This window comes from Molossus molossus, unplaced genomic scaffold (assembly GCF_014108415.1).
Source record: "Molossus molossus isolate mMolMol1 unplaced genomic scaffold, mMolMol1.p scaffold_m16_p_21, whole genome shotgun sequence".
Lineage (NCBI taxonomy): Eukaryota > Metazoa > Chordata > Mammalia > Chiroptera > Molossidae > Molossus > Molossus molossus.
Window position 1 is genome coordinate 34,914,225 of NW_023425357.1, and position 17,410 is coordinate 34,931,634.

At 41.1% G+C, this 17,410-nt stretch overlaps 1 protein-coding gene across 2 annotated transcripts in view; it reads right to left on the reverse strand.

Moving 5' to 3' along the window:
* Positions 1–17,410, reverse strand: part of WWP2 (WW domain containing E3 ubiquitin protein ligase 2) — a 176,505-nt gene that overhangs the window by 53,439 nt on the left and 105,656 nt on the right. For both annotated transcript variants that reach the window (XM_036275724.1, XM_036275725.1), the window contains one exon: positions 17,053–17,180. In XM_036275724.1, coding sequence (XP_036131617.1) covers positions 17,053–17,180 — 128 coding nt within the window. The remainder of the gene's footprint in view (positions 1–17,052; positions 17,181–17,410) is intronic.

Here is a 17,410-nt window from a genome sequence, read left to right on the forward strand (position 1 = left end):
TGATAAAATAGATTTCAAAATGAAGGCCAAAACTAGAGACAAAGACGGCCACTACATAATATTGAAAGGATCTATCCAACAGGAAGATATAACCTTGAAAAACATATATACACCCAATATAGGAGCACCAACATATATTAAAAATCTTCTGAAGAACGTCCAAGGAGAAATCGACAGCAATAATATCATAGCAGAGGACTTCAACACCCTGCTAACATCACTGGCTAGATCCTCTAGACAAAAATTAGCAAGGAAATAGAGACTCTAAATGATGCACGAGACCAAATGGATTAAATTGATATTTACAGAGAATTACACCCCAAAACTACAGAATTCACATTCTTCTCAAGTGCACATGGGACATTCTCAAAGATAGCCAACATGTTAGGACACAAACTAAATCTCTACAAGTTCAAGACAATGGAAATCATATCAAGCATCATCTCAGATCACAATGGCATGAAACTAGAAATCAACTGCAACAAGAACATGCAAAGACACTTGAACACATGGAGGCTAAATAGCATGTTATTAAACAATGAAAGGGTTACCAAGGAGATCAAGGAAGGAATTAATAACATCCTGGAAACCAATGAAAATGAACACACAACAACACAAAATCTATGGGATGCAGTGAAGGCAGTTCTGAGAGGGAAGTTCATAGCACTACAGGCCTACCTAAAGAAACAAGAAAAATTTCTAATAGACTGACCTCACAACTGAAAGAACTAGAAAGCAAACAAAAAGAAAACCACAGAGCAAGTAGAAGGAAATAAATAGTAAAGATCACAGTAGAAATAAATGACATAGAGACCAAAAAAACAATCCAAAGAATAAATGAAACAAAGAGCTGGTTTTTCAAAAAGAAAAACAAGATTGATGGACTCTTAGCTAGACTCACCAAGAAACAAAGAGAGGGAACCCAAATGCACAAAATCAGAAATAAAAGGGGAGAAGTAACAAATGATACCACAGAAATACAAAAAATCGTTAACAACTACTAGGAACACTGACATGGCAACAAATTCGACAATCTAAGTGAAATGGACAAATTTCTAGAAACACATAGTCTCCCAAAACTGGACTGGGAAGAGACAGAAAACTTGAACAGACAAGTCACAATTAAGGAAATTGAAGAGGTAATCAAGACTCTCCCAGCAAACAAAAGCCCAGGCTTTTGTTTTACCAAACATTCAAAAAAGAACTAACACCCATTCTCCTCAAACTATTTCAAAAAATTCAAGAAGAAGGAAGACTTCTAAACTCGTTTTATGAGGCCAGCATAAATCTAATTCCAAAACCAGAAAAAGACACTACAAAGAAATAAAACTACAGGCTAATATCCCTGATGAACATAGACACCAAAATTCTGAACAAAATACTCACAAATCAAATCCAGCAATACATCAAAAAAATTATTCACCATGACCAAGTGGGATTCATCCAGGGATGCAAGGCTGGTACAATATTCGCAAATCAATAAATGTGATACACCACATAAATAAAATGAAGAATAAAAACTACATGATCATATCCACAGATGCTGATAAAGCATTTGACAAAATCCAGCATCCATTTCTGATAAACACGCTCAGCAATGTGGGAATAGAGGGATCATATCTTGACATAATAAAGGCCATATATGAACAACCTACAGCCAACCTCATACTCAATGGGCAGAAACTAAAAGCATTTCCTTTGAGAACAGGAACAAGACAGGGATGCCCACTTTCACCACTCTTATTTAACATAGTACTGGAAGTCTTAGCCACAGGAATGAGACATGAAGAAAAAATAAAAGAGATCCAAATTGGAAAGGAGGAAGTGAAACTGTCATTATTTACAGATGACATGATATTATACATAGAAAACCCGAAAGACTCCATCAAAAATCTACTAGACTTAATAAATGAATTTGGCAAAGTAGAAGGATGCAAAATTAACATCAAGAAATCGATGGCATTCTTATACACCAACGATGAACTCACGAAAGAGAAACTAAAAAAACAATCCCATTTACCATCGCGGCAAAAAAATTAAGATACCTAGGTATAAACTTAACCAAAGAAGTAAAGGACCTATTTGCAGAAAACGACAGGATGTTGAAAAAAGAAATAGAGGAAGACATAAAAAAGTGGAAGCACATACGTTGTTCATGGATTGGAAGAATTAACATCACTAAAATGTTTATATTACCCAAAGCAATCTATAGATTCAATGCAATCCCCATCAAAATACCAACAACATATTTCACAGACCTAGAACAAATACTTCAGAAGTTCATATGGAACAAAAAAAAAACCCCAAATAGCCACAGCAATCTTGAAAAAGAAGGACAAAGTAGGTGGGATCACAATACCAGATATCAGGTTATACTACAAAGCTGCTGTACTCAAAACAGCCTGGTACTGGCACAAGAACAGGCATATAGACCAGTGGAACAGAATAGAGAACCCAGAAATGGACCCAAGACATGATGCTCAATTAAAATTTGACAAAGGAGGCAAGAGCATACAATGGAGTAAATACAGCCTCTTTAATAAACAGTGTTGGGAAAATTGGACAGCTACATGCCAAAGAAAAAATGAAACTAGACCATCAACTTACACCATACACAAGAATAAACTCAAAATGGGTAAAAGACTTAAATGTGACCCGTGAATCCATAAAAATTCTAGAAGAAAATGTAGGCAACAAAATTTCGGACATCATTCGCAGCAGAATTTTTACTGATACATCACCTAAGGCAACAGAAACAAAGGAGAAAATGAACACATGGGACTACATCAAACTCGAAAGCTTCTGTACAGCCAAAGAAACAACCATCAAAATGGAAAGGCAACCCACTGTATGGGAGAGCATCATTGCCAATGATACATCAGATAAGGGGTTAATTTCCAAAATATATAGAATACTCATACAACTCAGCAAAAGGAAGACAAATATTCCAATTAAAAAATGGGCAGAGGAGCTGAACAGACACCTCTCCAAACAGGACATACAAATGGCCAAGAGACATATGAAGAAATGCTCAATATCACTAATCATCAGAGAGATGCAAATTAAAACAATGAGGTATCACCTCACACCTGTCAGAATGGCTGCCATCAACAAATCATCAAACAAGTGTTGGCGAGGGTGTGGAGAAAAGGGGACTCTAGGACACTGCTGGTGGGAATGCAGACTGGTACAGCCACTATGGAAAAGAATATGGTGTTGCCTCAAAAAATTAAAAATTGAACTTCCATTTGACCCAGTGATCCCAATTCTAGGGATATACCCTAAGAGGCCTGAAACACCAATCAGAAAGAATATATGTACCCCCATGTTCATAGCAGCACTATTTACAATAGCTAAGATCTGGAAACAGCCCAAGTGTCCCTCAGTACACGAATGGATAACAAAGCTGTGGTACATATACACAATGGAGTACTATGCAGCTGTAAGAAAGAAAGATCTCTTATCCTTTGAGGCGACATGGAGGCACCTGGAAAGTATTATCCTAAGCGAAACAAGCCAAGCAGAAAAAGACAAATACCACATGATGTCACATATTTGTGGAATATAATGAACATAACAGTCTGAGGAATAGGGTAGACCCAGAGACGTGGAAGTAGGGTACAGACTGATAATCCTCAGAAGAGGAGGTGGTGGGGGGAGGGATGAGATAAACCACAGAACTTATATGCATGTACACATAACCAATGGACATGGACAACAAAGCTGGGGACAGGGCGGGGAGATGGGGAGGAGGGTGTCAATGGGGTAAAAGAGGAGAAACATCTGTAACAAAAATAAAATTAAAAAATAAATAAAAACAAATAATCCATGGGGTCAAAAAATATATATATTTGTGCGCAGGAGGCACATGATATCTGGTTGTCTCTGTTGCAATGTTAATAGCCATGATGATTACGGCCTAAAGCATTAATTGGTTAGATTGCAAAGCAGTAATACTCTAATTTTATCGTGCCTATAAAACAAAACTTTGCCTTATCAACTATTCGGCGATTCTTGAGGTTCAATTTGTAAAAAAAAGGCAGGAAAAATGCTTGAATCTTTCCTTTTATTGACCAATTTTCAGAATAATGAGTTGATTTTCTTAAACCCTTCAAAAATGAACGACATTTTGACTGAAAATATTGAGGGGAACACTCTGAAAGTATGTGATTGTCTAACCAGTATGGTACACACCTGAAGCTAATAAAAAATAATACTGACTGTAAACTGTAATTGAAAAATAAAATTTTAAAAATAAATTTATGGCCAGCCGGTGTGGCTCTGTGAATTAAGCATCATCCCATGGACTGAGACGTCCCAAATTCGATTCTCGGTCAGGACACATGCTAGGGTTGCGGGTTCAATCCATGGTGTGGGGCATGCAGGAGGCAGCTGATTAATGTTTCTCTCTCACATTGATGTTTCTCTCTCCCTAATAAAATTAATAAAAAACATATTAGAAAAATAATTAAATACATAAATTTTTTAAAAAAGAAAAACATTGGACTTCCAGTCAAGATGACGGCGTAGGTAAACGCGGTATCGCCTCCTCCCACAACCACATCCAAGTTACAACTAAACTACAGAACAACCATCATTCAAAACCGCCTGAAATCAAGCTGAATGGAAGTCCTACAACTTCGGAATTAAAGCAGCAGCCACATCGAGACTGGTAGGAGGGGCCGTGGCGCCTCTACGGGCTTGTCCCACACCCACGTGTGGCGGATAAAAATCAGGAGGACACCTCAGCTGGGAAGGTCCTTCCTGAGGACTGAGGGGTCCCCGTCCCACACCAGATGCCCCGCTCAGGGCTCCAGTGCCAGGAAGAGAAGTCCCCATAACTTCTGGCTGGAAAAACCAGCGGGAACTGAGCAGGGAGGCTGAGGCGGCCGGAGCCCCAGGCAGCTCCCTAAAGGGTCCCCGCACACTTATCGGACTCTCTCCCTCTAAGCTTGGAGGGGAGGCAGCTCGAGGGGCACCAGAGACATACAGGGAAGAACTGAGCTGTTTGGCACTGGAGCGAGGGCTGGAGAGGGGGCTTTCTCCGGGACAAACGTGCTGTCAGAGGCCTTTGTTCCTTTGGTGGCCCTTCCCGGGGACAGCAGACAGTCACCATATCTGGGACTCCAGCAACCTGGCTCACACTGGTAGCCCCGCCCTGCTGACTCCCTGAGGTCCCGCCCCACCCAACTTTCAAGCCCACCCAAGCTGTTGCCACTTGCTTAACCATAGGATTGACCTGTCTTGGATCCTGCTTCAGGTTTTTCCTAAATTCTTTCAAACGAGCAGCATCTGGTCTCAGCGAGCCCCATACCTCTCATTAAGTAATACACAGAAACAAACACAGGGAGGGAGCCAAAATGAGGAGAGAAAGAAACAGGTCCCAAATGAAAGAACAGAACAAAACCCCAATAAAAGAACTAAGTGAAATGGAGATAAGTAACCTAACAGATACTGAGTTCAAAATACTGCTTATAAGGATGCTCAATGAACTTAGTGAGAACCTCAGTGAATTTGGGGAGGGCCTCAAGAGCATAAAAAAAGACCAGTCAGAAATCATGGATACACAGTTAGAATTGAAGGAGGCATTAACTGAAATAAAAAATAATTTACACAGCTTCAATAATAGAGTACGTAAATCCAAGGAGCAAACCATCGATTTGGAATATAAGGAAGCAAAAAATGCCCAATCAGAACAGCAAAAAAAAGAATCCAAAAAAATGAGGATAGTGTAAGGAGCCTCTGGGACAACTTCAAGCGTGCCAACATTCGCATCTTGGGGGTGCCGGAAGGAGAAGAGAGAGAACAAGAAATCGAAAACCTGTTTGAAACAATAATGGCAGAAAACTTTCCTAACTTGGTGAAGGAAACAGACATACAAGTCCAGGAAGCACAGAGAGTCCCAAACAAGATGAACCCCAAGAGGCCCACACCAAGACACATCATCATCAAAATGCAAAAGGTTCAAGACAAAGAGAGAATCTTAAAAGCAGCAAGAGAAAGGCAGCTAGTTACCTACAAGGGAGTTCCCATTAGGCTGTCAGCTGATTTCTCAAAAGAAACTTTGCAGGCCAGAAGGGAGTGGCAAGAAATATTCAGAGTGATGAAAAGCAAGAACCTACAACCAAGATTACTCTATCCTGCAAAGCTGTCATTTAGAATCGATGGCCATATAAAGACTTTCCCAGACAAGAAAAAGTTAAAGGAGTTCATCACCACCAAACCATTATTATATGAAATGATGAAGGGTCTTTTTGAAGAAAAAGATAAAATATATGAACAAACAAAATGGCAATGAATACATATCTATCAACAATGGAATCTACAAACAAAATGAACAGGTAGAACAGAAACATTCTGATAGATATAGAGAACATTTTGTTGGTTGTCAGATGGGAGGGGGGTTGGGGGAATGGGTGAAAAAGGTGAAGGGATTAAGAAGTACAAATTCATTGCTAGACTGACAAACCTCAAAGGGAAAGGGGCTGGGGGCTGGGAAGAAATAAACCAAAGAACTTATATGCATAACCAATGGACACAGACAATAATGTGGGAAAAGGTGGGAGGGGGGCGGGAGTGGGGAGGAGGGGGTCAATGGGGTAAAAATGTGGAACATCTGTAATACATTTTACATCCAACAATAAAGATTTAAAAAAAAAAAAGAATCAACCAATGAATGCATAAATAAGTGGAACAATAAATCGATGTCTTCCTGTCTCCAAAAAAAAACAAAAAAACATTTTAAAATATTTTTTTCTTTATTGATTTTAGAGAGAGAGAAAGGGAGAGAAAAGAGAGATAGAAACATCATTGAGAGACAACATCGAATGGCCACCTCCTGCATGCCCCCAACTGGGGATCAGCCCACAACCTGGGCATGTGCCGACTGGGAATCAAACCCGTGACCTCTTGGTGCATGGGATCACTGAGCCACACAGGCTGGGCCAAAATAAATTTTCTTTTGTTTAAAAATCACTATGCACTCTTGGATTTAAACATATTTAAAATATTTCAATCCATTGTGATTACTGTTCATATCGATGCTAAAATTGTCCCCATCTTTGGCTTTGGTAAGCAGAAGAGGGAAGGGGCAAAGCTCTTCAAGTTAGCTTCACGTTCTATGGGAAAACTTCTCAGATAATTATTTAGTGGGAAAATGCAGATAGCATATATATTATATGTGTGTGTTTAAAGAATATATATATATGCATATGCTTGGAAAGAATCACAATGGTGACTGCCTCTGGGGAGAGAACTAGAGGCTGGAGGACTAGAATAGGAAGGAGACTTTCTTTACACGGTTTGAGCTTTTATACTTTTAAGGTGTTTATGACCTATATGTACTGCTTATTAAATATAATAATTATAAAATTATTGACCAGGAAAGAACAAAAGCAGAGCCCCAAGACACGCCAAGGGAAAGACCCTCCAACCAACAGTATTTGGATCCTGCTGTTCCTGCAGCTGCAAATGTAGTTAGAAGACATCCCACCAGGGCTGTATCTGTCCACAGACCTACCCGAGAGCCTTTCACTCACTGGAGTAGCTCATCTGTTTAAGAGTTTTGTGCTATACCTCATGTTTAGATTTGGAAATAGAATATGAAAGCCAGATAGTCTAGCACTGAAAAACTTTCTGTGTCCATGTTTATACTCTCTGCTCTCAAAGAGTGTGTTTGTGTGTGTGTGCATGTGTGTGTACACACACATTCTTAGAACATGAGAGCCTGAAAGAACCTCAGAGGTAAATCTACCTAGATGCAGCTACAGTCAGAAGAAACTAAAGTTCAGACAATTAAGTTACTGGCCCAGAGTCACCTGGTAAACCAATGACTGAGCACCATACTCAAGCCATGATATGACTTCAAGTAGACAGGAAAACTGGATTATCAAAAGCAAGGACTTACAATTTCATCAGGCCTTAGAGAATTGCTGTATTTTACATTTTAGCTCTATTCAATATAGTCAATATTCCCTTATTATTTGATGTATACAACTTATGTTCCCAAAAAAATGGTACCCTTCTTGAGAATGGGGGCAAATTCATTTCCTTCGTTTTTCATTTTTCGTTGTTGTTCAGATAGAGTGGAAGGGAAAGAGGAAGAGAGAGAGAAACATCAATGTGAAAGGGACACATCGAGTGGCTGCCACCCGCATGACCCAACCAGGGCCGGGGACAAACTGCAATCGAGGTACATGCCCTTAGTGGGAACCAAACCCGGGTCTCTTGGGACTGCAGGCTGAAACTCTCACCGCTGAGCCAAACTGGCCAGGGCTCCTTCGTTTTTCATTATTTCCCCTCTGTACCTCCTATGTTCTTGTCTACACATCTTCGCTCTGTTCAGCCCTCCTCCCTGAAGGCCCTCTCCACCACTTTAGTTCAGACAGATCCCCTCTGCAGAGCCCACAGCACCTCTGGTCTCAGCTAAGCCACACAGCCCCTGTGATATCTGCTATATTGGTTGGTACTTGGCTGATGGTGTCTTTTCTGCTTCTTTTCCTAAAACAGATTATATAGCAGATGCCTACTTTTATACTTCTTTACATTGTCCATAGTGCTTAGCAAAATGGCATTCAATAAGTATTTGTTCAATAAATAATCATTCAGACTTCCGGTCAAGATGGCAGCGTAGGGAAACGCAGTATCGCGTTCTGCCACAACCACATCCAAGTTACAACAAAACTACAGAACAACCATCATCCAAAATCACCTGAAATCAAGCTGAATGAAAGTCCTACAACTACGTAATTAAAAAAAAAAAAAAAGCAGCTACATCCAGACCGGTAGGAGGGGCGGCGGCGCGAGGGGTGGCGGCAGCGGCGGCGGACGGGCTGGTCCCACACCCAAGTGTGGCGGATAAAAATCAGGAGGCTCCCGTGGCTGGGAAGGTCCTTCCTGAGGACTGAGGGGTCCCCATCCCACACCAGGTGCCCCGCTCAGGTTTCCAGTGCCAGGAAGAGAATCCCCATAACTTCTGGCTGGAAAAACCAGCAGAAACTGAGGCTCAGGGAAGCTGACCTGGCTGGAGCCACAGGCAGCTCCCTAAAGGGCCCACGCACGGACTTATCGGACTCTCTCCCTCTAAGCTCGGAGGGGAGGCAGCTCGAGGGGCACCAGAGACATACAGAAAAGAACTGAGCTGTTTGGCACTGGAGCGAGGGCTGGAGAGGGAGCTTTCTCGGGGACAAACGTGCTGTAAGAGGCCTTTGTTCCTTTGGTGAGCCCTTCCCTGGAGCAGCAGACAGAAGCCATATCTGGGACTCCAGCAACCTGGCTCACACTAGTAGCCCCACCCTGCTGACTCCCTGAGGCCCCGCCCCGCCCCGCCCCACACAACTTTCAAGCCCACCTAAGCTGTTGCTACTTGCTTAACCATAGGATTGGCCTGTCTTGGATCCCGCTTCAGGTTTTTCCTAAATTCTTTCAAACAAGCAGCATCGGGTCTCAGCGAGCCCCATACCTCTCATTAAGTAATACACAGAAACAAACACAGAGAGGCAGCCAAAATGAGGATACAAAGAAACAGGTCCCAAATGAAAGAACAGAACAAAACCCCAAGAAAAGAACTAAGTGAAATGGAGATAAGCACCCTAACAGATGCTGAGTTCAAAATACTGCTTATAAGGATGCTCAATGAACTCAGTGAGGGCCTCAAGAGCATAAAAAAGTACCAGTCAGAAACGATCGCTGCACAGTTAGAAACGAAGGAGGCTTTAACTGAAATAAAGAATAATTTACATAGCTTCAATAATAGAGTACGTAAATCCAAGGAGCAAACCATCGATTTGGAATATAAGGAAGCAAAAAACGCCCAACCAGAACAGCAAAAAGAAAAAAGAATCCAAAAAAATGAGGATAGTGTAAGGAGCCTCTGGGACAACTTCAAGCGTGCCAACATTCGCATCTTGGGGGTGCCGGAAGGAGAAGAGAGAGAACAAGAAATCGAAAACCTGTTTGAAACAATAATGGCAGAAAACTTTCCTAACTTGGTGAAGGAAACAGACATACAAGTCCAGGAAGCACAGAGAGTCCCAAACAAGATGAACCCCAAGAGACCTACACCAAGACACATCATCATCAAAATGCAAAAGGTTCAAGACAAAGAGAGAATCCTAAAAGCAGCAAGAGAAAGGCAGCTAGTTACCTACAAGGGAGTTCCCATTAGGCTGTCAGCTGATTTCTCAAAAGAAACTTTGCAGGCCAGAAGGGAGTGGCAAGAAATATTCAGAGTGATGAAAACCAAGAACCTACAACCAAAATTACTCTATCCTGCAAAGCTGTCATTTAGAATCGATGGACATATAAAAACTTTCCCAGACAAGAAAAAGTTAAAGGAGTTCATCACTACCAAACCGTTATTATATGAAATGATGAAGGGTCTTTTTAAAGAAAAAGATAAAATGTATGAACAAACAAAATGGCAATGAATACATATCTATCAACAATGGAATCTACAAATAAAATGAACAGGAAGAACAGGAACATTCTCATAGATACAGAGAACATTTTGTTGGTTGCCAGTTGGGAAAGGGGTTGGGGGAATGGATGAAAAAGGTGAAGGGAGTAAGAAGCACAAATTCATTCCTAGACTGACAAACCTCAAAGGGAAAGGGGTTGGGGGGGTGGGAAGAAATAAACCAAAGAACTTATATGCATAACCAATGGACACGGACAATAGTTTGGGAAAAGGTGGGAGGGGGGCGGGAGTGGGGAGGAGGGGGTCAATGGGGGAAAAATGTGGAACATCTGTAATGCATTTTACATCCAACAATAAAGATGTGGAAAAAAAATAAAATAAAAAAATAAATAAATAAATAAATAAATAAATAATCATTCAATAAACCTAACAATCTAGCAAAAGATATCTGAAATAAGACCACCTCACATTTGGGTAACTACCATTTATAAAGCAGGTTCTTTTATAAAGTTTTTAATTTTCAAATAATTTTAGATTTAAAGAAAACTTACAAAGATAGTATACCCTTCACCCAGTTTCCCCTAATTACTGCCTTACTTAACCAGAACACTATGTCAAAGCTAAAAAATTAACATCAGTACATTACTATTAACTAAATTCCAGACTTTATTTGGATTTTGTCAGCTTTTCCACTAATGTCCTTTTACTATTCCAAGATCCAATCCAGGATCCTGTGTTGCTTTTAGTAAGTTCACTTTCATTAGCTCATTTATCCTCCCAAAAGCCTCATGAAGAAGATGTTATTATTCCCGTTTTACTGAAGACAAAACTGAGGCTCACAGAGGTACCATTCAGAGGTACTATGCAGTCAGTAAGTAGCAGAACCAGAACTTAAACCCAGAACACCATCAAGTAAAAGCAATGGAAGGGAGTGGGGGCAGGGGGGAAAAAGGAAATTATTTAGATGGCTTTCCTGCATGGGAGGAAAAGCTGGGTACCAAGATGACAGGGTAAATGGGGTAAGTAGATAAAATGACAGTGGAATAGCCTCTGGTTTCTGCAATGATGGGTATTTCACAAGGTTCCCTCTGTGGTGTTGGTTAAACATTCTAACTTCATGAATCAAATATTCATTCAGGACTAAGACTCTAATATGCTAGTCACAGTAAGCCAAAAAAAGATTGGGAATTGGAAATTCTTTTTCTTAATCCTAGACATGCTGCCAAGTTGCTGTGTGTTCCAAGATCTTTAGGTGCGTGTGATGTAGCACAGTCTTTTCAGCCCCCGAGTCGGGCAAGGAGAAGGTAGTCGCCAACAATAAAAGCGTTTTCAAATTGGAGATCAGCTTGTAACACATGCTCCAAGGTAAAGCAGTCAACATCTGTTATCCTTGAAAACAAGCAATACGCCTCCAGTGCAACTGATCACTCAGCTCTTCACAAGAGCAACCCAAACTAGAACAAACCAAAACAACTAAATGCAATAAAGAAGAAAAACTTAAGAATGGACAATGCCATTCCATGTTACCTGTTGGGCAAGTCCAATCCTTCCCTGGTCAATGTATAGATTAATGCCTCTTCCATTTGTATTCCACCACACTTCTAAGGATTCAGTCTGAATTTGTTTTGAAAATGTATAGTTATCAAAGAATATCATGGAGAAAAAACAAGGCAACACTAGCCCTTCCAGACATTAGAAAAACATACTGCAACACATCAACAATCAAAATCACATGACACTGGCACCACACTGGCAACAAAATTAATTGGATGTATAGAGTCCAGAAATGAATTCTCATTGCAAATAAGAATGTGATAAATGAGCCCTGGCCGGTTTGGCTCAGCGGTTAGAGCGTTGGCCTGTAGTCGAGAGATACCGGGTTCGGTTCCCGCTGGGGACATGTACCTCGGTTGCAGTTTGTCCCCGGCCGGCCCTGGCTGGGTTGTGCAGGAGGCAGGCAGCCACTCAATGTGTCCCCTTCACATTGATGTTTCTCTCTCTCTCTCTCTCTCTCTCTCTCTCTCTCTCCCTCCCTCCCTCCCTCCCTCCCTCCCACTCTATCTGAACAAAAGATGGAAAAATGTCCTCGGGTGAGGATTAAAAAAAAACAAAAACAGAATGTGGTAAATGATAAACACTAAGCAAAATCACAGTGAGGAAAGAAAACTATTTAATTAATGTTTATAGGACAATAGGACCCTGATAACAGAGAAACAGGAATTTAGCCCAGCCCTCATTATATGTACAGATGCAGATATACCACTATAAATTCCAGTGGGAGAGTTATGTTTTAACATAACATCATGAAAAAAGTGATACAGAATAAAGTGTTAATTCCATTTATAGATGAGAGATTTTTTTCACTTCTGAAGCAAAAAGTAAAATTAAAAACGCTGAGACATAATGATTTTTAAAAATTTTAACTTCTTCTAAAAAGCCACAAAAATGAGATAAAAGGCAAAACAATGACATGGGGGAAACTTATAATCATAAATATAACAGGTAAAACATATAGTTAGATACTGCACACCCATTAGGATGGCTATTATTAAAAAAAATGGAGCCCAGCCGGTCTGGCTCAGTGGTTGAGCATCAACCCATGCACCAAGAGGTTGCTGGTTCGATTCCTGGCCAGCGCACATGCCCAGGTTGTGGGCCGGATCCCCAGTGCAGTGTATGCAGGAGGCGGCCAATTGATGTTCTCTCTCATCAATGTTTCTATCTCTCTCTCCCTTCCTCTCTCTCTAAAATCAATAAAGAAAAAAAATTACCAAAAAAAAAAAAAAAGAGCCCTGGCCTCTCCATTAGGGCATCGGACCACAGACCAAAGGGTTGAGGGTTCAATTCCGGTCAAGGCCACATACCTCGGTTGTGGTTCATCCCTGGCTCTGGTTGGGCCTTGAGAGAGGTGACAAGTTGATGTGTCTCTCTAACATCAATGTTTCTTTGTCTCTCTCTCTCCCTCCCTCCGTCCTTCCCTCCCTTTTTATCTAAAGATAAATAGAAAAAAAATATCCTCAGGTGAGGATTAAAAACAAAAATTTTTTTTTTAAAGTATTGGCAAGATGGGAAACTGGAACCCTCATTCATTGCTGGTGGGAAGGTAAAATGGTGCAGCTGCTCTGGAGAGCAGTTCAAGGGCTCATCGAAAAGTTAAACATAGAATCACCATATGACCCAGCAGCTCTCCTGGTGGGTATACAGCCGAAAGAATCAAAAGCCTGGATTCAAACAGATACTTACTTGTACACCCACATCATAGCAGCATTGCTCACAGTAGCTAAGAGGTGGACACAATCCAAATGTCCATCGATGCTTCTCTCTATCTCTTTCTCTCCCTCCCTCCCTCCCACTCTAGCCGATGATAAATAGAAAAATATCCTTGGGTGAGAATGGTAAATTTTACGTTACATATATTTTACCACAATTTGCAAAAAAAAAACAAAACTTGAATCTAGGATTATAAATAAACTTCCAAATCTCCAAAGGGTAATCAAACACTATGAAAAAAGTCACATGAGAAAAGAAACAGTCAAGCAATAATAATTGAAGAAATGTAAGGAGGTTAAACAATGAGGTGGCGCTTAATACCTGTTAACAAATAGATAAACCAGTATTTATAAGGTTGCAGGAAAAAATAAACCTCACATACTACTTGAGGACAATTTCACAGTGCCTTGTGGCATAATGCTTGCTTCAAACCTCTTGGAAGGCAATCTGATAATATACATTAATCTCATGTTAAAAATTCATATCCTTTGACTCAAGAACTTCATTCAAGAAGAAACAAAGCTGTGTGCAAAGATGTCTATGTCAGGTTTTAGTTTTACAATGTGGAAATACACTAGAGTTGAGGAATGGTTAAAGGAATTAGGGTGTATTAACTGTGAAATAGTATGAGGCCACTAAAAAGGGGTGAACAAAAAGACCACAGACAGATACATGGAAGCATGTATAAAAAAAAAAAAACACCAAAGTAAATAAAATAAAATCTATCCATGCTGCATAACTATAACCATATGAAATTATTTATAAAGATAAAAAAACTAATGACAATTGAGAACTTACTGTGTCCCAGGCACCATGCCAGGCACTCTACATGTTTTACATAATTTATGCCTATAATAACACTATCAGATATATATATCTTGTCCTAATTTTATTAATGAGAAAACTAAGACCCAGAAAGTTCTTGGGCCTTATGTACAGACTGCACACTAGGGATAGGAATCTAACTGTAGCCAGTGTGACTCCCCACCTATGTGCATGGAAATCACATTTAAGGGAGGAGTCAGAAATGTAATTTTTTTGGATAAAGTTTTCAATAAAAAATTAGAAAGTAAATCATTTCACATGAGTCTCAATGAAGTGCTATACCATTATATTTCTTGATTCCACCACTTCTAAAACTTAGAAATATTATATTTATATAGACAGGCTGCCATTCACTTTCATTTTATAAAAATGATTACCTTACAGTTATGACAACACAAAGCAACCACCTGGAACTCAGCTCCGTTTTTGCCCCAAATGTCTTTTTCATGCATAACTGTGGGGCACAGCCAAAAGGGCTTGCTAAATAAATCTCGGATGTCTGTGGAAACGTTTCCTGGAGGCGCGGCTCCCGACCACCACCATGTTGGGGCTGGTCCTCACAGTGCTAAGGGGAACATGTTGAAGGATGGAGCATTATCCTCAGAAACCCTTCTGCTCCTATGCTGCCAAAGAGGGGGACTCTTCCTGCTCCCCAAAGGAAAGGTAAGGTCTTTCTGTACCCCTTGGATAGACATTAAAGAACCCAAGATGTCCAGGCTGGCTGTGAGGCAAAGGTGAGCTGTCATCATAGCAGAAAGGAGGGAAGAGACAGATGAGACAGCAGCCAGTCCTCAGTATTTTAACAGGCAGAAAGCCCTTAAACGCAGTGACTGTCCTCCACAGATAGGTTCTGGGAACAGCATTCAAATACACTGCCATAAAACATTTCCAAGGCAGCTTGGGGTTACGGATTACTTGGCTTTCTGAAGACATGGTTGGCACCTGCCTGGTCTGCTTGAAACATAGTGTTCCTGGAGATAAGGACAATACGCTAAGGTAACTAAAAATAAATGTCAGACAAATACAGATCTGTTTAAACGTCAAGAGTGACTCAAGACCATCACCATATAAAGTCAATTTACCAACAGTTTTCCCAGGAAAAGCAGAGTTAGGTGAGGGAAAGCAGCGTCCCCGGAAGAACCAAGTGGTTGGTATCATGGCCAAGGCCTCCAGGAAACAACTAGTTCCAAAGAGCCAGTTTCCCTGGCCCTCCCTCACAAGTGACTTATTTTTCTAGAATGTATACTGGAGCTCACAGAGCTACACACAATTTTCTATAACATGGCCCATGGCCACCACCTTGCTGTCCCCTTCACACAGAGGGCAACATCCATACTGACAGGTTGGCACGGGAGCGCTAGGCAGGCTGAGACAGCACCTCCAGCTCATCTTCATCCTCAGGGCAGCTAGTTAACTCAATTCCTTCAGGCAGGTCCCCAACTCATGCAGCGAGCCCTGCAGGACACAGGCCATCCACCCCACAGTCCCTGGCAGGTAACGGTATAACTAGGCACCGTGAGCCTTCAGGGGGCACTGCAGCCCGTAATCGGTGCTGCCTGAGAACTGAGTCATTAAAAATTAACCCAGGTCGATTTCTCCTACTCAGAGCTGTCACACAAAGGGCACCAACAAAACTATGACCCACTCGTGTGGAGAAGCCACGCTGCTCCAGATCTCATCTTTAGTGTCACAGCCCTGCTGTCACAAGCATCTACAAAATTATTTCAGGTGTCACTTACCAATCTAAATACCTAGTTTAATAAAGCAATATCTATGTCCCTCCCCAACTGCCCCAAATTAAGACAAATTACCAAATGACCAGCAGTCACTAAAGATCTGACGATTTTCAAGATGCTTAGAAAAATGAAGTATTTTGTATTCCTTTTTCCATTTCAATCCAACACTGACCTGATGAGACCGATGGAAAGCATGACAAAGAAATGAATTGTTTTGAAATAGGTCTTTCCCTTCCCACTTACAAGGATACAGCCAAGTGCAGAGATGCTCTATGTGGATGTGGAAGGTCTAACTGTCTATTCTCAAATGGCACAAACACTATCCCGGAACAGCCACTGAATGCCACCCGGCGGCAGTGTGGCTTTGCCCCCATCAGCATCCCAAGCGTCAATAGTGCTGCCATTTTCTCTAACTTAGCTCCTAGCAACACTATTCAGTTTTCTTTCTCCCTGAGTCTGATCATTTCCTTAAATTAAGGAAAGAAAAAATGTGTCATGTATAAGTAAGATATTCTCTCCCAATGAAATCCAATGTTGATATGAAATAAATACAAAAATCAATATTTTTATTTCTGTGCAAAGAAATTTTAGAAGAGTCACATGGGGATTAACCTTAGCTATACAGAATATGCCAAAGATAAAGACAGATGGGTCAATGGAAAGACTGATGGATTCAAATTTGTCTTCATGTTGGAGTCTTCCCTCACCCACCCTACACTTAACATAGGCAGAATCCCGACTTCCTGTGAGAACAGGTTAGACGCCATTGATTCAGTCCGGCTGGCATTCTGGGCTGTCACTCACCTGTGCCATTGGCCAAGCCACTGTGGCTTGGGTTCTTGATGGGCTGGCGGTGCCGGTTGCTAGTACCAGGGCTTCGCTCACCGGTTGCTGTGGTTGTTCTGGCTGAACCACCTGAATGTCTATGCGTCCTGGGGGTTCAAAGTATAAAGCAGACAGACATAAGTTACCGTGGAAAAAAAAAAGAAGGATATCCCACCTAAGTAACCGCATTCCCTCTCTCTCTCTCTATTTATTGGAAGCAAAACCTTCAATCGCCCCTGTACTCTTTAACTCAACAGACGCTGGCTCCAGAGAGGCCCAGGTAAGCTTCCTTCTTGGTAAAAGCCCAGAAGGCAACTTTGGGTAAACTTTTCCACTT